The sequence below is a fragment of the Ranitomeya variabilis genome, chromosome 3 (genome assembly GCF_051348905.1).
Source record: "Ranitomeya variabilis isolate aRanVar5 chromosome 3, aRanVar5.hap1, whole genome shotgun sequence".
Classification (NCBI taxonomy): Eukaryota; Metazoa; Chordata; class Amphibia; order Anura; family Dendrobatidae; genus Ranitomeya; species Ranitomeya variabilis.
The window spans coordinates 192,977,500-192,993,293 of record NC_135234.1 but is presented as its reverse complement, the minus strand read 5'-3'; the positions used below and the strand labels follow the sequence as shown (position 1 = coordinate 192,993,293).

The following is a 15,794-nucleotide window of genomic DNA, read 5'->3' as shown; positions in this document are numbered from 1 at the left end:
CGTGTGGTACCCACTCGCCATACGGGCGGCACACGTGTGCCGCAGGTATGGCCTCCGTGAGTTCCCAGGCACACGGACACGGATAACTCCGGTACCGATTTATTCCGGTACCGGAATTATCTGGACGTGTGGGACAGCCCTAAGTGTGTTCATGTGAAGGTGTCCATGCATTTACAGCCAGTAGAGCTTAAGTCTCTATTTGCATTATGGAATTGTAATATGTATTTTGTGTGAATGGGGTGTGAATGGGGAAAAGAGTAAGGTTCCCTAGGGACAGGTCCCCTCATCTAAGGTATTTGCCACTTTAACCCTAGCAATGGTGAAGTTCGTAAGGGATGGATTGAATGTCGGTTAGAATTAGACGGTGTAATTTTCCCGCAGTCCACTTAGGTATTGTGACATCACTTCCTACTTAAGAAATTCTGACCTGCCTAGTAAAGATCTGCATATCTGTCCATGGAGGAACCTAATCAACAATCTTCAGTCAAGATTACAGAAGAGCCTGCTGGAAGTCTTGCCTGATGCATGTCTGATGAAAGTCGTTTCAAGTGCCCGAGTCCAGTCATTTCCAGTGCCTGAGTCCGTGAAAGAAAAAAAAAAACCTGTGACATCCAGCAGTCTTATCTTGCCAGACATACTCAAAATCCTACTGAATCAAGCTATAGGAGAGTAACGTGAAGTCTGGCAGGGTGACGGGTGCACACAGGATGATGTTGACTGACCTATGGACTGTGAGGGTGAAGCCGTTCCAGAGTCTCACCGGTCACAACTGGAGAAAGATGACATTGGGATAGACCAACACCTGAAGACCGGTAATGACCACAGAGAAAAGACATAGCAAAAAGACTTTGATAATAAGACTCAAGAAAGAGGAAGAAGGTGTACTCTGTGGATAGATATGTGGGTTACGGTGAACGGCAGGGAAGAGCTGATGGCCGTGTGGATGATGTCTAGGTACATAAGTGCAGTATTATGCTTCATTCCATCCTGAACTGTCACTAGTTATAAATGGGGTTGAGTAGGCAAATAAATCCCAGCACAAAACGTTCCTCAAATTTCATTGTCGTGTTCTCGACAACAGGGGGAATGTAGAAGGGAAGTGCTCCAAAATGTATATGTTTACGTAGAGATGTGTTTAGTGATATATTAATTCCCCCACGTGCTCAGTAGCCCCCTCCTCAAGCTGGTATATCAGGTTTCATTTAGGACTTAGGCGAGTGGACAAAAGACTTGTGACCTCATCCCCAGACACACCTCTTCTAGCAGGACATAAAAGGCACAAGACACATGTGCTTTGCCTCTTTTGCTATGCCTGCATGCTGGAATGATCATGGATCCACATGTTGGTTGAGTATATCTGTGTCCCCTTTTCTTTCTACCCTGTAACCTCTTAGGCCTTAGGGTTAGTAAGCTATAGATGGGAGGGCTGATATTGCATGTGTGATTTGGGTAATCGGGCAGTTATTGTCGGTTTTTATATTTTTATATTGTGGTGATACTGTTGTGATGTTACTGGATATTGTAGGTTATTACTGTGTGATTGTGTGATACTGTTGGGATATCACTGTATACTCTAGTGGTATTACTGTATTAGAGTTGTAATATCCATATATATATATATATATATATATATATATATATATATATATATATATATATATATATATATATACACACACACACACACACACACACACACACACACACAGTATATATAAGTCGCCAGCATGGGTATAAATATATATGTATGTTATAGACTGCAGACTTGTGTGTGCAATAAATACCCTTTATTGATACACAGTTTTGTCTCAGTTAGTATACAGTATAAGGAATAGATAACAGTTAGTGTATAGTATAAGGTAAAGATAACGTTGTGGTATTAAGTGGATATTAATTATTTGTAGTCAATTTTGGCGTTAATAGTTGATATCTGACCTCATTAGAGGTGCAGAGAGAGTTCCTCTTTGGTAACCATAAGGTTAACATTTTGTGGAGTAAAATCCTCTCCTTTGACATCAGTACACGCTGAAGCCGGGTGTACCTTCCTCAGCTTCACTGCATACAGACATGAAATGATTAAAGTCCCGTGCATGCACGAGACTTACAGAGAACCAGCGGTGATGCTGGATCTTGCAAATCATGCCATCACATCCACAGGGTGTGGCAACCTGATTCGTGGGATGACTAATCTGGAGAAACCAACGCCCCCCTGACTAGTTTGAAACTAATTAGAATATCGGATATTTAAATGATATTTAACATTCTTTTTTCCTATAAACTGTAATAGTGTATACTGTACAGAGGGCTTGTGAGACAGGGTGCTAACACAAAAATAAACGCATGGTGCTGGTTTGGGGGCATGGTGGATTTGCCAGATATCCTTTAAAGAGGCATGTAAGAAGCTTTAATAGTTCGTAAAAAGATGGAACAGGTAGGTAAAAGTTAGTATATTCCTGGCAGAGGAGCCCGCTGGCCAAGGAGCAGCACATACACACAGGGTCAAAATTGTTGGTACCCCTCGTTTAATGACAGAAAAACCCACAATGGTCACAGAAATAACTTGAATCTGACAAAAGTAATAAAAAATCTATGAAAATGAACAAATGAAAGTTAGACATTGCTTTTCAACCATGCTTCCACAGAATATTTTTAAAAATAAAACTCAAGAAATAGGCCTGGACAGAAATGATGGTACCCATAACTATTTTGTTGCACAACCTTTTGAGGCAATCACTGCAATCACACGATTCCTGTAACTGTCAATGAGACTTCTGCACCTCTCGACAGGTGTTTTGGTCCACTCCTCAAGAGCAAACTGCTTCAGTTGTCTCGTGTTGAAGGTTGCCTTTTCCAGACGGCACGTATCAGCTCTTCCAAAGATGCTCAATAGGATTTAGGTCAGGGCTCATAGAAGGCCACTTCAGAATAGTCCAATGTTTTCCTCTTAGCCATTCTTGGGTGTTTTTAGCTGTGTGTTTTGGGTCATTATCTTGTTGTAAGATACCACTGAGACCAAGCTTTCTGACACTGGGCAGCATATTTCTCTCTAGAATCCCTTGATAGTCTTTAGAATCTGTGCAGGGTACAATTAAATCTCGACACCTTGTGCCAGATGCAGCAAAGCAGCCCCAGAACAAAACAGAGCCTCCTCCATGTTTCACAGTAGGGACAGTGTTCTTTTCTTGATAAGCTTCATTTTTCCATCTGTGAACATAGAGCTGATGTGCCTTGCCAAAAAGTTCAATTTTTGTCTCATCTGTCCATAGGACATTCTCCCAGAATCTTTGTAGCTTGTCATCATGTAGTTTGGCAAATTCCAGTCTGGCTTTTTTATGATTTTTTTTTCAACAATGGTGTCCTCCTTGGTCATCTCCCATGAAGTCAACTTTGGCTCATACAACGACGGATGGTGCGACCTGACACTGATGAGCTTGAAGTTCACCTTTAATCTGTTTAGAAGTTTTTCTGGGCTCTTTTGTTACCATTCATATTATTCGTCTTTTTGATTTGTCATCAATTTTCCTCCTGCAGCCACATCCAAGGAGGTTGGCTACAGTCCCATGGATCTTAAATTTCTCAATAATATGTGCAACTGTAGTCACAGGAACATCAAGCCGCTTGGAGATGGTCTTATAACTTTTATCTTTAACATGTTTGTCTATAATTTTCTTTCTAATCTCCTGAGAAAATTCTTTCCTTCGCTTCCTCTGGTCCATATTGAGTGTGATACACACCATGTCACCAAACAGTACAGTGAGTATCTGTAGCCCTATATACAGGCCCACTCACTGATTCCAAGATTGTAGACACCTGTGATGCTAGTTAGTGGACACGCCTTGATTCAACATGTCCCTTTTGTCACATTATTTTCAGGGGTACCATAATTTCTGTCCGGGCCTATTTCATGAGTCTTATTTTTTTTAAACTCTGTGGAAGCATGGTTGAAAAGCAATGTCTGACTTTCATTTGTTCGTTTTCATAGATCTTTAATTTATTATTACTTTTGTCAGATTCAAGTTAATTCTGTGACCATTGTGGGTTTTTCTGTCATTAAATGAAGCGTACCAACAATTTTGACCATGTGTGTATATATATACACTCACCGGCCACTTTATTAGGTACACCATGCTAGTAACGGGTTGGACCCCCTTTTGCCTTCAGAACTGCCTCAATTCTTCGTGGCATAGATTCAACAAGGTGCTGGAAGCATTCCTCAGAGATTTTGGTCCATATTGACATGATTGCATCACACAGTTGCCGCAGATTTGTCGGCTGCACATCCCAAAGATGCTCCATACAAGGCAGGATGGATCCATGCTTTCATGTTGTTTACGCCAAATTCTGACCCTACCATTCGAATGTCGCAGCAGAAATCGAGACTCATCAGACCAAGCAACGTTTTTCCAATCTTCTACTGTCCAATTTCGATGAGCTTGTACAAATTGTAGCCTCAGTTTCCGGTTCTTAGCTGAAAGGAGTGGTACCCGGTGTGGTCTTCTGCTGCTGTAGCCCATCTGCCTCAAAGTTCGACGCACTGTGCGTTCAGAGATGCTCTTAGGCCTACCTTGGTTGTAACGGGTGGCGATTTGAGTCACTGTTGCCTTTCTATCAGCTCGAACCAGTCTGCCCATTCTCCTCTGACCTCTGGCATCAACAAGGCATTTCCGCCCACAGAACTGCCGCTCACTGGATTTTTTTTCTTTTTCGGACCATTCTCTGTAAACCCTAGAGATGGTTGTGCGTGAAAATCCCAGTAGATCAGCAGTTTCTGAAATACTCAGACCAGCCCTTCTGGCACCAACAACCATGCCACGTTCAAAGGCACTCAAATCACCTTTCTTCCCCATACTGATGCTCGGTTTGAACTGCAGGAGATTGTCTTGACCATGTCTACATGCCTAAATGCACTGAGTTGCCGCCATGTGATTGGCTGATTAGAAATTAAGTGTTAACAAGAAGTTGGACAGGTGTACCTAATAAAGTGGCCGGTGAGTGTATATGTATATGTATGTATATATATATATATATATATATATATATATATATATATATATATATATATATATATATATATATACATACATACATACATACATACATATATATGTACACACACACACACTCTGGGGAAAATAAGTATTTGACACGCTGCCGTTTTTGCAAGTTTTCTCACCCTATAAAGAATGGAGGTTTCCATATTTTTTATCGTATTCTGTAAAAGACGGAATCTTTAAAAAAACAAAAACAAAAAAAACTGAAAATCACATTGTATGATTTTTACATAATTAATTTGCATTTTATTGCATAAGTATGTTATTGACCATGTTTGCACCCCCTGCAGCAGGGATTTTGGCCCACTCCTCTATACAGATCTCCAGATATTTCAGGTTTCGGGGCTATCGCTGGGAAACATTGAGTTTCTGCTCCCTCTAAAGATGTTCTATTGGGTTCAGGTCTGGAGTCTGGCTAGCCACTCCAGGACCTTGAAATACTTCTTACGGAGCCACTTCTTAGTTCCTCTGGCTGTGTGTTTCGGGTCATTGTCATCCTGGAAGACCCAGCCACGACTCATCTACAATGCTCATACTGAGGGGAGAAGATTGTTGGCCACAATCTCGTGATACATGACCACATGCATCCTCCCTTCAATACAGTGCAGTCGTCCTATCCCCTTTTCTGAAAAGCATCCTCAAAGTATGATGTTTCCCCCACCATGCTTCACGGTTTGGACAGTGATCTTGGGGTTGTACTCATCCTTCTTCCAAACATGGCGAGTGGGGTTGATACCAAAAAGTTCTATTTTGGTCTCATCTGAACACATGACCTTCTCCCATGCCTCCTCTGGATCATCCAGATGGTCTTTGGCAAACTTCAAATGTGCCTGGACAAGTGCTGGCAGGACTGTGTGCACCCTACAGGATTTTAATCCATGACGGCATAGTGTGTTACTAAGGGGAATGTTTGAGACTGTGGCCCCAGCTGTCTTCAGGTCATTGACCAGGTCCTCACATGTAGTTCTGGGCTGATTCCTGACCTTTTTACCAGAATCATCCTAACCCCACGAGGCGAGATCCTGCATGGAGCCCCAGACCGAGGAAGATTGACAGTCATCTTGTGTGTTTCTTTCATTTTCTAATAATTGTGTCAACAGTTGTTGCCTTCTCACCAAGCTGCTTGCCTATTATCCTGTAGTCCATCCTAGCATTGTGCAGGTCTACAATTTTGTCCCTGGTGTCCGTCGACAGCTCTTTGGTCTTGGCCATAGTGGAGAGGTTGGAGTGTGATTGTGTGTGGGTAGATTTCTTTTTCTACAGGAAACAGGTTCAAACTGATGCAATAAATACATGTAATGAGTGCAGAGTAGGAGGTTTCTCAAAGAAAAACTAACAGATATTTGAGAGCTAGAATTCTTGATGGTTGGTAGGTGATCAAACACTTATTTCATGCAATAAAATGCAATTTAATTATGTAGAAATACAATGTGATTTTCTGGTTTTAATTTTTAGATTCCGTCTCTCACAGTTAAAGTGTACCTACAATAAGAATTACAGAACTCTTCATTCTTTAGAAAAGCTTGCAAAATCCACAGTGTATCAAATACTTATTTTCCCCACTGTGTGTGTGTGTGTGGTGTGTGTGTGTGTGTGTGTGTGTGTGTGTGTGTGTATGTATGTATGTATGTATGTATGTATGTATGTATGTATGTATGTATGTATATATATATATATATATATATATAATCATTGCATTTTGCTGTCATATTATTAGTCGAATTACAAGACCACCTCAATTATCACTTCCATTTTTCTCCACTTATTAGCAACATGCCATTTAGATCAGTATCAGGGTGTCTATGTTCCTACCTGTCCAGCGTTCCATAATTCGGTGCTTGACCCATGGCTCGATGCTGTGGGGCAGGGCTCTGTCTTGCAGAGTTGGATCCTGACGGGGGGCCTTTGTGTTCTGACAAAAGAAATAATACTTTAGTAAGTGCATAAACTTCATTGCTCGTCTTTTATTATATTATTACAGTCTTCTCAAATGGGCTGCAATTTTATTGTTGTCATTTAAAAGGTGAAAAAGATGTCTCCCAAGTGGATAAAAATGAACTTTTAGACTTTTTTTTGCACGGATGCTTGCAGCTTTTTAGGAGTTGTCATAGCTGGAAATCTGTTTGGTTGGCCTCAATCTATAACCCATTAACTACAGTCAAACAGCACAGATACATAAAAGAATAATAGATTTCTCAATTTTTTTTAAAACCTAACATCAAAACCAGCCTTTTCTTTTATGTTTTTATTTGGCATCTCTTCATCCCTTTGGGAGATTGTATATATTTAGAAAAGGGAAAAGGTGAAGATGAATCGTATGAAAGAACTAATGAAATATTAAACTTCATAAAAATGATAGGCAGAATAAAATGAGCAACAACATCCATAATATACTGAGGATTGCTTGTTTTTCAATAGGGTACATAGATATTTCTCAAGATGCAGGAAGCTCAAAACCAAAATCCATAGAAGTGTATGTGAACACGTTAAGTATTTCTTGTAGACACTTCTCCATCAAAAACATAACTCTTGGCAGGAAAAAATGGTGCAGAAAAATAAACGTTTTTGCCAGAGTTTTTCCCCAGTCATTAGAATGGTGAAAAATACTGCTAAAAAAAACCTGGAGGGACTGACATGCTGCAGATATGGAACTGCTTCAAATCTACAAGGAAAATTAAGAATCGTGTGTATGACGTTTCAGAAATCTCATTCACTTTGTGGGGACAGTTTGGACCATACACATGAACGTTGCCGCTGTTCCACAATTTGCCAGGTTGATGGAACTTTACTAAATATTCACGTGACAACTTTGGATAAAATTTTAGATGCCTACAGATGGGACTCAATCTTCCACTACAAATTCTGCTGCAGATTTTGTTTGAAATTGTGACCGATTTCACCCTATGGTTGATACAGGCTGTGCAAATCAGCAGAGTAAAAAAATCTGCTGCCATGTAGTCCTCCAATATCTATTAGCTCTATATAATCAGACGCCTACCACCGATTTTTAAGTTTCTGCCTATGCACTGTGTATACAAACAGCGGTCAATCAGTGGTGTGAATGGGGTTATACAGATCTGCAACAGATATTACAGTGATTTCATAAAAACTGCAGCAAGCAGGGAAGTGATACATTGCTGGAAAGAGGGTCTCTAACACTGGTTCATGCGGTCTAATATGGGACAATGAGAAGCCTCTCCCATTGGGTAATTGAACCCTTGTGTTCAATTCCTTGATGAGGATGCGTCTTTCTTTGTTAGTATAGTGGTGAGTATCCCAAGCTATTGAGCGGGAGATCAGGGTTTGATTCCCTGAGGGGGCTTCTTTCTTAGAGCAAGTCCTTGTTAGTATAGTGATATCCCCATGAATCAAGTGGGAGATTGGGATTTGATTCCCCGAGGGGCAGGTTTCTTACTTTCTTAGCGCAAGTCCTTGTTAGTATATTGGTGAGTATCCCCAATGTTGAACGGATGATTGGGGTTCGATTCCCCGAGGGGCAGGCTTCTTACTTTCTTAGAGCAAGTTCTCGTTAGTATAGTAGTGAGTATCCCCATATGTTGAGCGGAAGATTGGGGTTCGATTCCCAGAGGGGCAGGCTTCTTACTTTCTTAGAGCAAGTCCTCATTAGTATAGTGGTGAGTATCCCCACATGTTGAATGGAAGATTGGGGTTCGATTTCCAGAGGGGCAGGTTTCTTACGTTCTTAAAGCAAGTCCTCGTTAGTATGGTGGCGAGTATCCCCACATGTTGAACAGAAGATTGGGGTTCGATTCCCAGAGGGGCAGGCTTCTTACTTTCTTAGAGCAAGTCCTCATTAGTATAGTGGTGAGTATCCCCACGTGTCGAGCGGGACTTTGGGGTTCGATTCCCAGAGGGGCAGGCTTCTTACGTTCTTAAAGCAAGTCCTCCTTAGTTTAGTGGCGAGTATCCCCACCTATCAAACCGGGAGACCAGGGTTCGATTCCAATAGGGGCAGGTTTCTTACTTTCTCAAATGGGAAAGAGAAAACTGAGTGATAGATTCGCTTTAAGATGCTGATTTGAGGAAAACCTGAAAATGCATTTATTATCATTTCTAATCCGATTCTCTTTCCCTTCAACATGAAGCCACAAGAAAATTAAGTTAAAAAGCATTGTACAAACACATTCCAAAGCCTTTTTGTAAAACATGGACAGGTACGCCAGCCACTGATTACTGCACTGACATCTGTCTTCGGATGAAAGGGCAGCATAAAATGTAGGATACTACATCAGATTTAATTGGCTAGTAGGGAGTTAACCAGCAAGCCAAAGTAGTCTTTAACTAACATAACTATACCATGTCGTGGCCAACTTCCACGCATCTGCCCTGTTCAGGCTGTGCACCAGCTGTGTGTGGAGATAACAACTAAGGAACTGAGGGGCTAAGAAATGCAGCCAAGAAGCAAGGAAAGCAATGAAATGTTTAGCTGCAGAGTGATGCTCTTCTCCAATTCTCTAAAAGCTCCTCATTTGGAACTCTCTATGGTTTAGCTGGACGAGATAAGAGCCAAGAAGCAACACAATACATGTTCTCATGAAGCTTATCCACATCCGCAATAGGAAAACCAAAAGAAATGTCCACCTTTAATAGAAATCAGAGAACGCAGATCCCGGCATTCACTCCGGTCTCCCATCAAGGTCATAACTGCAATGCTACATGTGCTGGTAACCAGTAGGGGCTGTTAACTCTCTCAGGTATGTTCAGCTCTCCTTGTCAGGAAAGAATCTCATCTATCTGCCCTAAACATTTTAGGAAAGAATTCCCTGTTGATCGGCTGCACTTTCTCCCACTTTAGGAGAGGCCACAGAACATATCATGTCCATCAGTTCTATCCATGTCTCTGCATGGCTTTTTATCAGATACATCTGCAGCTAAATATTAAGAATAAATCGGGTATAACTGATTTTAATTTAAAGGGATCTGTCCAACAGAAAGGTTTACTTCAGAATCAAATAAGTCCAGAAGTAACTGGACTCTGTCTTTAGGACAGGCATAAGCCTTTCCGTGCATATTTCTTCCTTAAATGTGTGTATATGTGCATGTAGTATAGTGTGAGTGCCTCTGCTCTCTGGTGTCCAGCGCCGTCCCGTCCCTCTTCTCAGTGACGTCACCACGATTCAGGCGATTCAGCTCACTGTGTGTGTGTGAACCGAAAGTCTCATTTACAATGAAAGTCTATATAGCCACGTTCTGATGCTCCATAGGCTTACATTGTAAGTCACCGCCGGGTCATGCATAGCACAGCGTGATCTGAAGAGTCTGTAGACATCACTGAGAAGAGGAGCAGAACGGCGCTGGACACTGGAGAAGGCCGCGGTAGGTAGGTATATTAACCCCTTCATGACCGGAGGTATTTTGATTTTGTGCTTTCGTTTTTTACTCCCCTTCTTCCCAGAGCAATAACTTTTATTTTTCTGTCAAAATGGCCATGTGAGAGCTTGATTTTTGCACCACGAGTTATACTTTTGAACGACACCATTGGTTTTAACATATTGTGTCCTGGAAAACGGGAAAAAAATTCAAAGTGCGGTGAAATTGCAAAAAAAAAAAAAATGCCGTCCCAGAGTTGTTTTTTTGTTTGGCTTTTTTACTAGGTGCACTAAATGCTAAAACTGACCTGCCATTATGATTCTCCAGATCATTATGAGTTCATAGACACCAAACATGTCTAGGTTCTTTTTTATGTAAGTGGTGAATAAAAATTCCTAACTTTGCAAAAAAAAAAATTGCGCCATTTTCCGATACCTGTAGCATCTCTATTTTTCGTGATCTCGGGTCAGGTGAGGGCTTATTTTTAGCGGTCCGAGCTGATGATTTTAACCCCTTCAAGACCTTGCCCTTTTTCATTTTCGTTTTTTGCTGCCCTCTTTCCCAGAGCAATAACTTTTTTATTTTTCCGTCAATATGGCCATGTGAGGGCTTATTTTTTGCGGGACAAGTTGTACTTTTGAACAACATCATTGGTTTTAGCATGTTGTGTACTAGAAAATGGAAAAAAAATTCCAAGTGCGGTGAAATTGCAAAAAAAAGTGCAATCCCACACTTGTTTTTTGCTCGGCTTTTTTGCTAGGTTCACTAAATGCTAAAACTGACCTGCCATTATGATTCTCCAGGTCACTACGAGTTCATATCCTATCTATCCCTCCTGCAGATAGTGTCACCCCTGACACACTACCCTGTATCTGCAGATTGTGTCTATAACCTGGGATCTATATAGCTTCAGGCTTCCTCCTGGTATGTACCATACACCCACATTATTTCATGGCTCACTGGCATAATTTATATCATACCAACTTCTCCTGCAGATAACACTACCTGGGATATAATCCCTTGCTTCTACGGACTGCTTCTAGAACCTGAATTCCATATAGCTTCAGGTCCTTTTTTTCTGGTATGTAACTATTTTATATGGCACCACAAGCCCTATAGCATCACGTATGGTCTACATAGGCACGTACTGAGTCATCCCAATATGTATTTTTATTTCCCTTCAGATGCAACTTAGTTCTAACTTTTGGGGTCCCTCAAACATACCAGTAATCTAGGTAGGTTTACCTTTTCACTGATACCTCATGGTAAAGTGTGTCTCTCATCACCACTTTTACATACCTCCCCCCTGAGTTCCTCCTTTTTTCTTGGCGCGTCACCATACCTTCACATACACGTCCAAATTTGTTTCCAGCATGAATATCTTGGCAACCGTATTTGATGGTCCCCCAATGGGGTTACTACTCGTGTCTATAATCATGACTTTTTGTGTTGTATATACTTTTGTTCATTGTTTTGTTTATGTTTATTTTCTGTATTTTGTTCTTTGATGCCTTGGATATCACTTTCTTTGTATATATTTTCATTTAGCACACTGATGAAGGTCCAGTTACGACCGAAACGTTTGTTTACTGTATATATAATAAACCCCTTTTTTTGCATCACAACACGTTCATGGTGTGCCAGTCACCTGTTATTTACACATTGAGGCTTGGGAACCTACGACCGTGCACCTCCTCTCTTCGGCTGTGCTGAACATTTTCTATATTACTACGAGTTCATAGACACCTAACATGACTAGGTTATTTTTTATCTAAGTGGTGAAAAAAAATTCCTAACTTTGCTAAAAAAAAAAAAAAAAAAAAAAATTGCGCCATTTTCCGATACTCGTAGCGTCTCCATTTTTCGTGATCTGGGGTCGGTTGAGGGCTTATTTTTGCGTGCCGAGCTGGCATTTTTAATGATTCCAATTCGGTGCAGATACGTTCTTTTGATCGCCCGTTATTGCATTTTAATGCAATGTCGCGGCGACCAAAAAAACGTAATTCTGGCGTTTCAATTTTTTTTTCTTGTTACGCCGTTTAGTGATCAGGTTAATGCTTTTTTTTATTGATAGATCGGGCGATTCTGAACGTGGCGATACCAAATATGTGTAGGTTTGATTTTTTTTTAATTGATTTATTTTGATTGGGGCGAAAGGGGGGTGATTTAAACTTTTATATTTTTTTTATTTTTTTCACATTTTTTTAAACTTTTTTTTTTTTTTTTTTTACTTTTTCCATGCTTCAATAGCCTCCATGGGAGGCTAGAAGCAGGCACAGCACGATCGGCTCTGCTACATAGCAGCGATCTGCTGTTAGCTGCTATGTAGTAGAAAATCAGGTGTGCTGTGAGCGCCGACCACAGGGTGGCGCTCACAGCTACCGGCGATCAGTAACCATAGAGGTCTCAAGGACCTCTATGGTTACAATGGAGAAGCATCGCCGACCTCCGATCATGTGACGGGGGTCGGCGATGCGCTCATATCCGGCCGCCCGGCCGGATGCGGTAGTTAAATGCCGCTGTCTGCGTTTGACAGCGGCATTTAACTAGTTAATAGCGGCGGGTGAATCGCGATTTCACCCGCCGCTATTGCGGGCACATGTCAGCTGTTCAAAACAGCTGATATGTCCCGGCTTTGATGCGGGCTCACCGCAGAGCCCTGCATCAAAGCAGGGGAGCTGACCTCGGACGTACTATCCCGTCCGAGGTCAGTAAGGGGTTAAAGGGCCACTGTCCCCCCCTCCAGCCGTTATAAACTAAAAGAGCCACCTTGTGCAGCAGTAATGCTGCATTCTAACAAGGTGGCTCTTTTAGTTTTTGGTGCATGTATTCCCAAAATAAAGCTTTTTATAACTTCTCCAGAATACCTGTCTTTCGCCAGGGAGGCGGGTCCTCACCCCCCTGCTTGAAACGCCACACTGCCGTCACTCAAATCTTCAGGGGTGCCGGGCGCCGCCCCCATCGCGCTGTTTTCGCATGAAATCCGGCGCCTATTTTGGGAATACATGCATCAAAAACTAAAAGAGCCACCTTGTTAGAATGCAGCATTACTGCTGCACAAGGTGGCTCTTTTAGTTTATAACGGCTGGAGGGGGGGACAGTGGCCCTTTAAATAATGTGATAATATTTACATTTAAGGTTATGAATGCAGCCATACTATTTAGGTCTTTTTTCCTGTATTCTTGTTTTTTATTTTATGTATTGCAATTTGTTTTTTTGTTTTTTTACATTTGTTAGTCCCTCTAGTGAATTGACCACATTTGAGCTTGATTGCTCACATAATACACTGCATTATCTATCTATCCATCAATCCATCTACCCTAGTCAACATTACTCTTATTGTGAACAGTTAAGCAAGTTGAAGATATCAGTAAAAGGCCTAAAGTTAAATATGACACATTTCAATTGTATTTTTGGCACAACAACATATATATTTTCAACTTTTACATTTTAAAAATTCTAAAAAGGAAATTGGGCCAGTGCAAAAGTTTGGGCACCCTGCATGGTCAGTATCTAGAAGCACCCCATTTTGCTAGTATTACGGCTTGTAAATGCTTTTTGTAGCCATTCAATTCTTGTTTGAGGGATTTTCATTTATTCTTCCTTGGAAAATTCTTCCAGTTTCATTGACATTTTATTGAATCCATTCTTATCTTTACCTCTGAAATGATCCTCGGACCCACTGGCTGCAACACAACCCCAAAGCATGATTGATCCACCCCCCTTGCTTAATAGTTGTCGAAATGTTCTTTTCCTGAAATTCTGTGCCCTTTTTTCTCCACACATACTTTTGATCATCATTGTGGCCAAAGAGTTCTATTTTAACCTCATTGGTCCTCAGGACTTATTTCCAAAGTGCATCTGGCTTGTTTAGATGTTCTTCTGCATACTTCTGAATGTGAATTTTATGGTGAGGACGCAGGAGAGGTTTTCTTCTGACGACACTTGCATTAAAGGCCATATTTGTAAAGGTGTCTCTGAACAGTAGAACAATGTACCACAACTCCAGAGTCTGCTAAATCTTTCTGATGGTCTTTTGCAGTCAAGCGGGGATTCTGAACTGCCTCTTTTGCAATCTTACGAGCAGCTCTCACTGAAATTTTGCTTAGTCTTCCAAACCTTATCTTGACCTCCACTGTTCCTGTTAACTGCCATTTCTTAATTACATTTTGAACTGATGAAAGGGCAACTTTAAAATGCTTTGCTATCTTCTTATAGCCTTCTCCTGCTTTGTGAGTCTCTACCATTTTCAGTTTCAGAGTGCTGGGAGGCTGCTTTGAAGAACCCATGGCTGTTTTGTTTTTTACATAAGGTTAGAGGAGGCTGGGAAATTTGCATCACCTGGCCTTTCCTAAAGATGATCGTGAACAAGCCAAAACCTAACAAGCTAATTATGCCCTTTCCGACATGGGGAGTAATAGTATGCCGATGTCAGACTCCCCCTTTCTGGGCACATGACAGTTGATACATACAGCTTACAAGTGCCCCTAACAGCTGCGGGTGGAATTGCGATCCACCCGTGGCTGTTAACCTGTTAAATGCAGCAGCATTTATCTTGCGCTTCGGGCAAGAGCAGCGGAATTCCCGCCCATCGGCGACCCCATCAAGTGATCACGGGTCACCAATGGGTTGGCATGACAACCAGAGGTCTCTAGCAGACTGTCCAGTGACAGTTCACTCTCCAGTGACTGCCCCCTGATGAAGCCGACGCGAAACGAGCGTTGGGGCTCCGGCGGTAACCCCTGTTTGTCTGCAGAATGGGTAAGATTTGGGGAAGCATGTCTGGTATCTAGTGCACTATACCTGATGTGACCTTAATTTTGGGATGTATGACATGTAGTCTAACAGTGACTTATTCTTTAAAAACAACCCCCATTTTGCCCTGTGACATGCACTATTAGCACTTTATTTTAGACGTAGACATTTACAGGGGCTGTCACAGTTTTTTTCAGTGTTGTTCCTCAGTTTCCCTTACTGATGTACGTGTTATTTATTGATTATGTGATTTGGTATTGATGTATATGACGATTTTTGTGTAATAAAATTTGGATTGATACTTTTTTCAAAAAATTGGGACGTGTACTCCTGTTTTCTCTCCGGTGTTTACTTTATGGTTGTCATAGCCAGATTGCTATGAGTGCCACTCGGTAGTTGGCGCTCATAGCAAGTGAGCATTTCTGCTACATACAGGCGATTTGATCACCGCCTGTTATGTAGCAGAGTCAATTGGACGACTACAGCTTCTAGTCTCGCATGGAGACTATTGAAGCATGCAAAAAGTAAAAATAAATGTTTAAAAATATTTAAAAAATAAAAAAATACCGTATATACTCGAGTATAAGCTGACCCGAGTATAAGCCGACCCCCCTAATTTTGCCACAAAAAAAATGGGAAAACTTATTGACTCGAGTA

The 15,794-nt window shown here is 41.3% G+C and overlaps 1 protein-coding gene across 3 annotated transcripts in view; it reads right to left on the bottom strand.

The window, feature by feature from the left end:
- Positions 1-15,794, bottom strand: part of MAGI3 (membrane associated guanylate kinase, WW and PDZ domain containing 3) — a 341,658-nt gene that overhangs the window by 22,708 nt on the left and 303,156 nt on the right. For all 3 annotated transcript variants that reach the window (XM_077294928.1, XM_077294929.1, XM_077294930.1), the window contains exon 17: positions 6,864-6,963. In XM_077294928.1, coding sequence (XP_077151043.1) covers positions 6,864-6,963 — 100 coding nt within the window. The remainder of the gene's footprint in view (positions 1-6,863; positions 6,964-15,794) is intronic.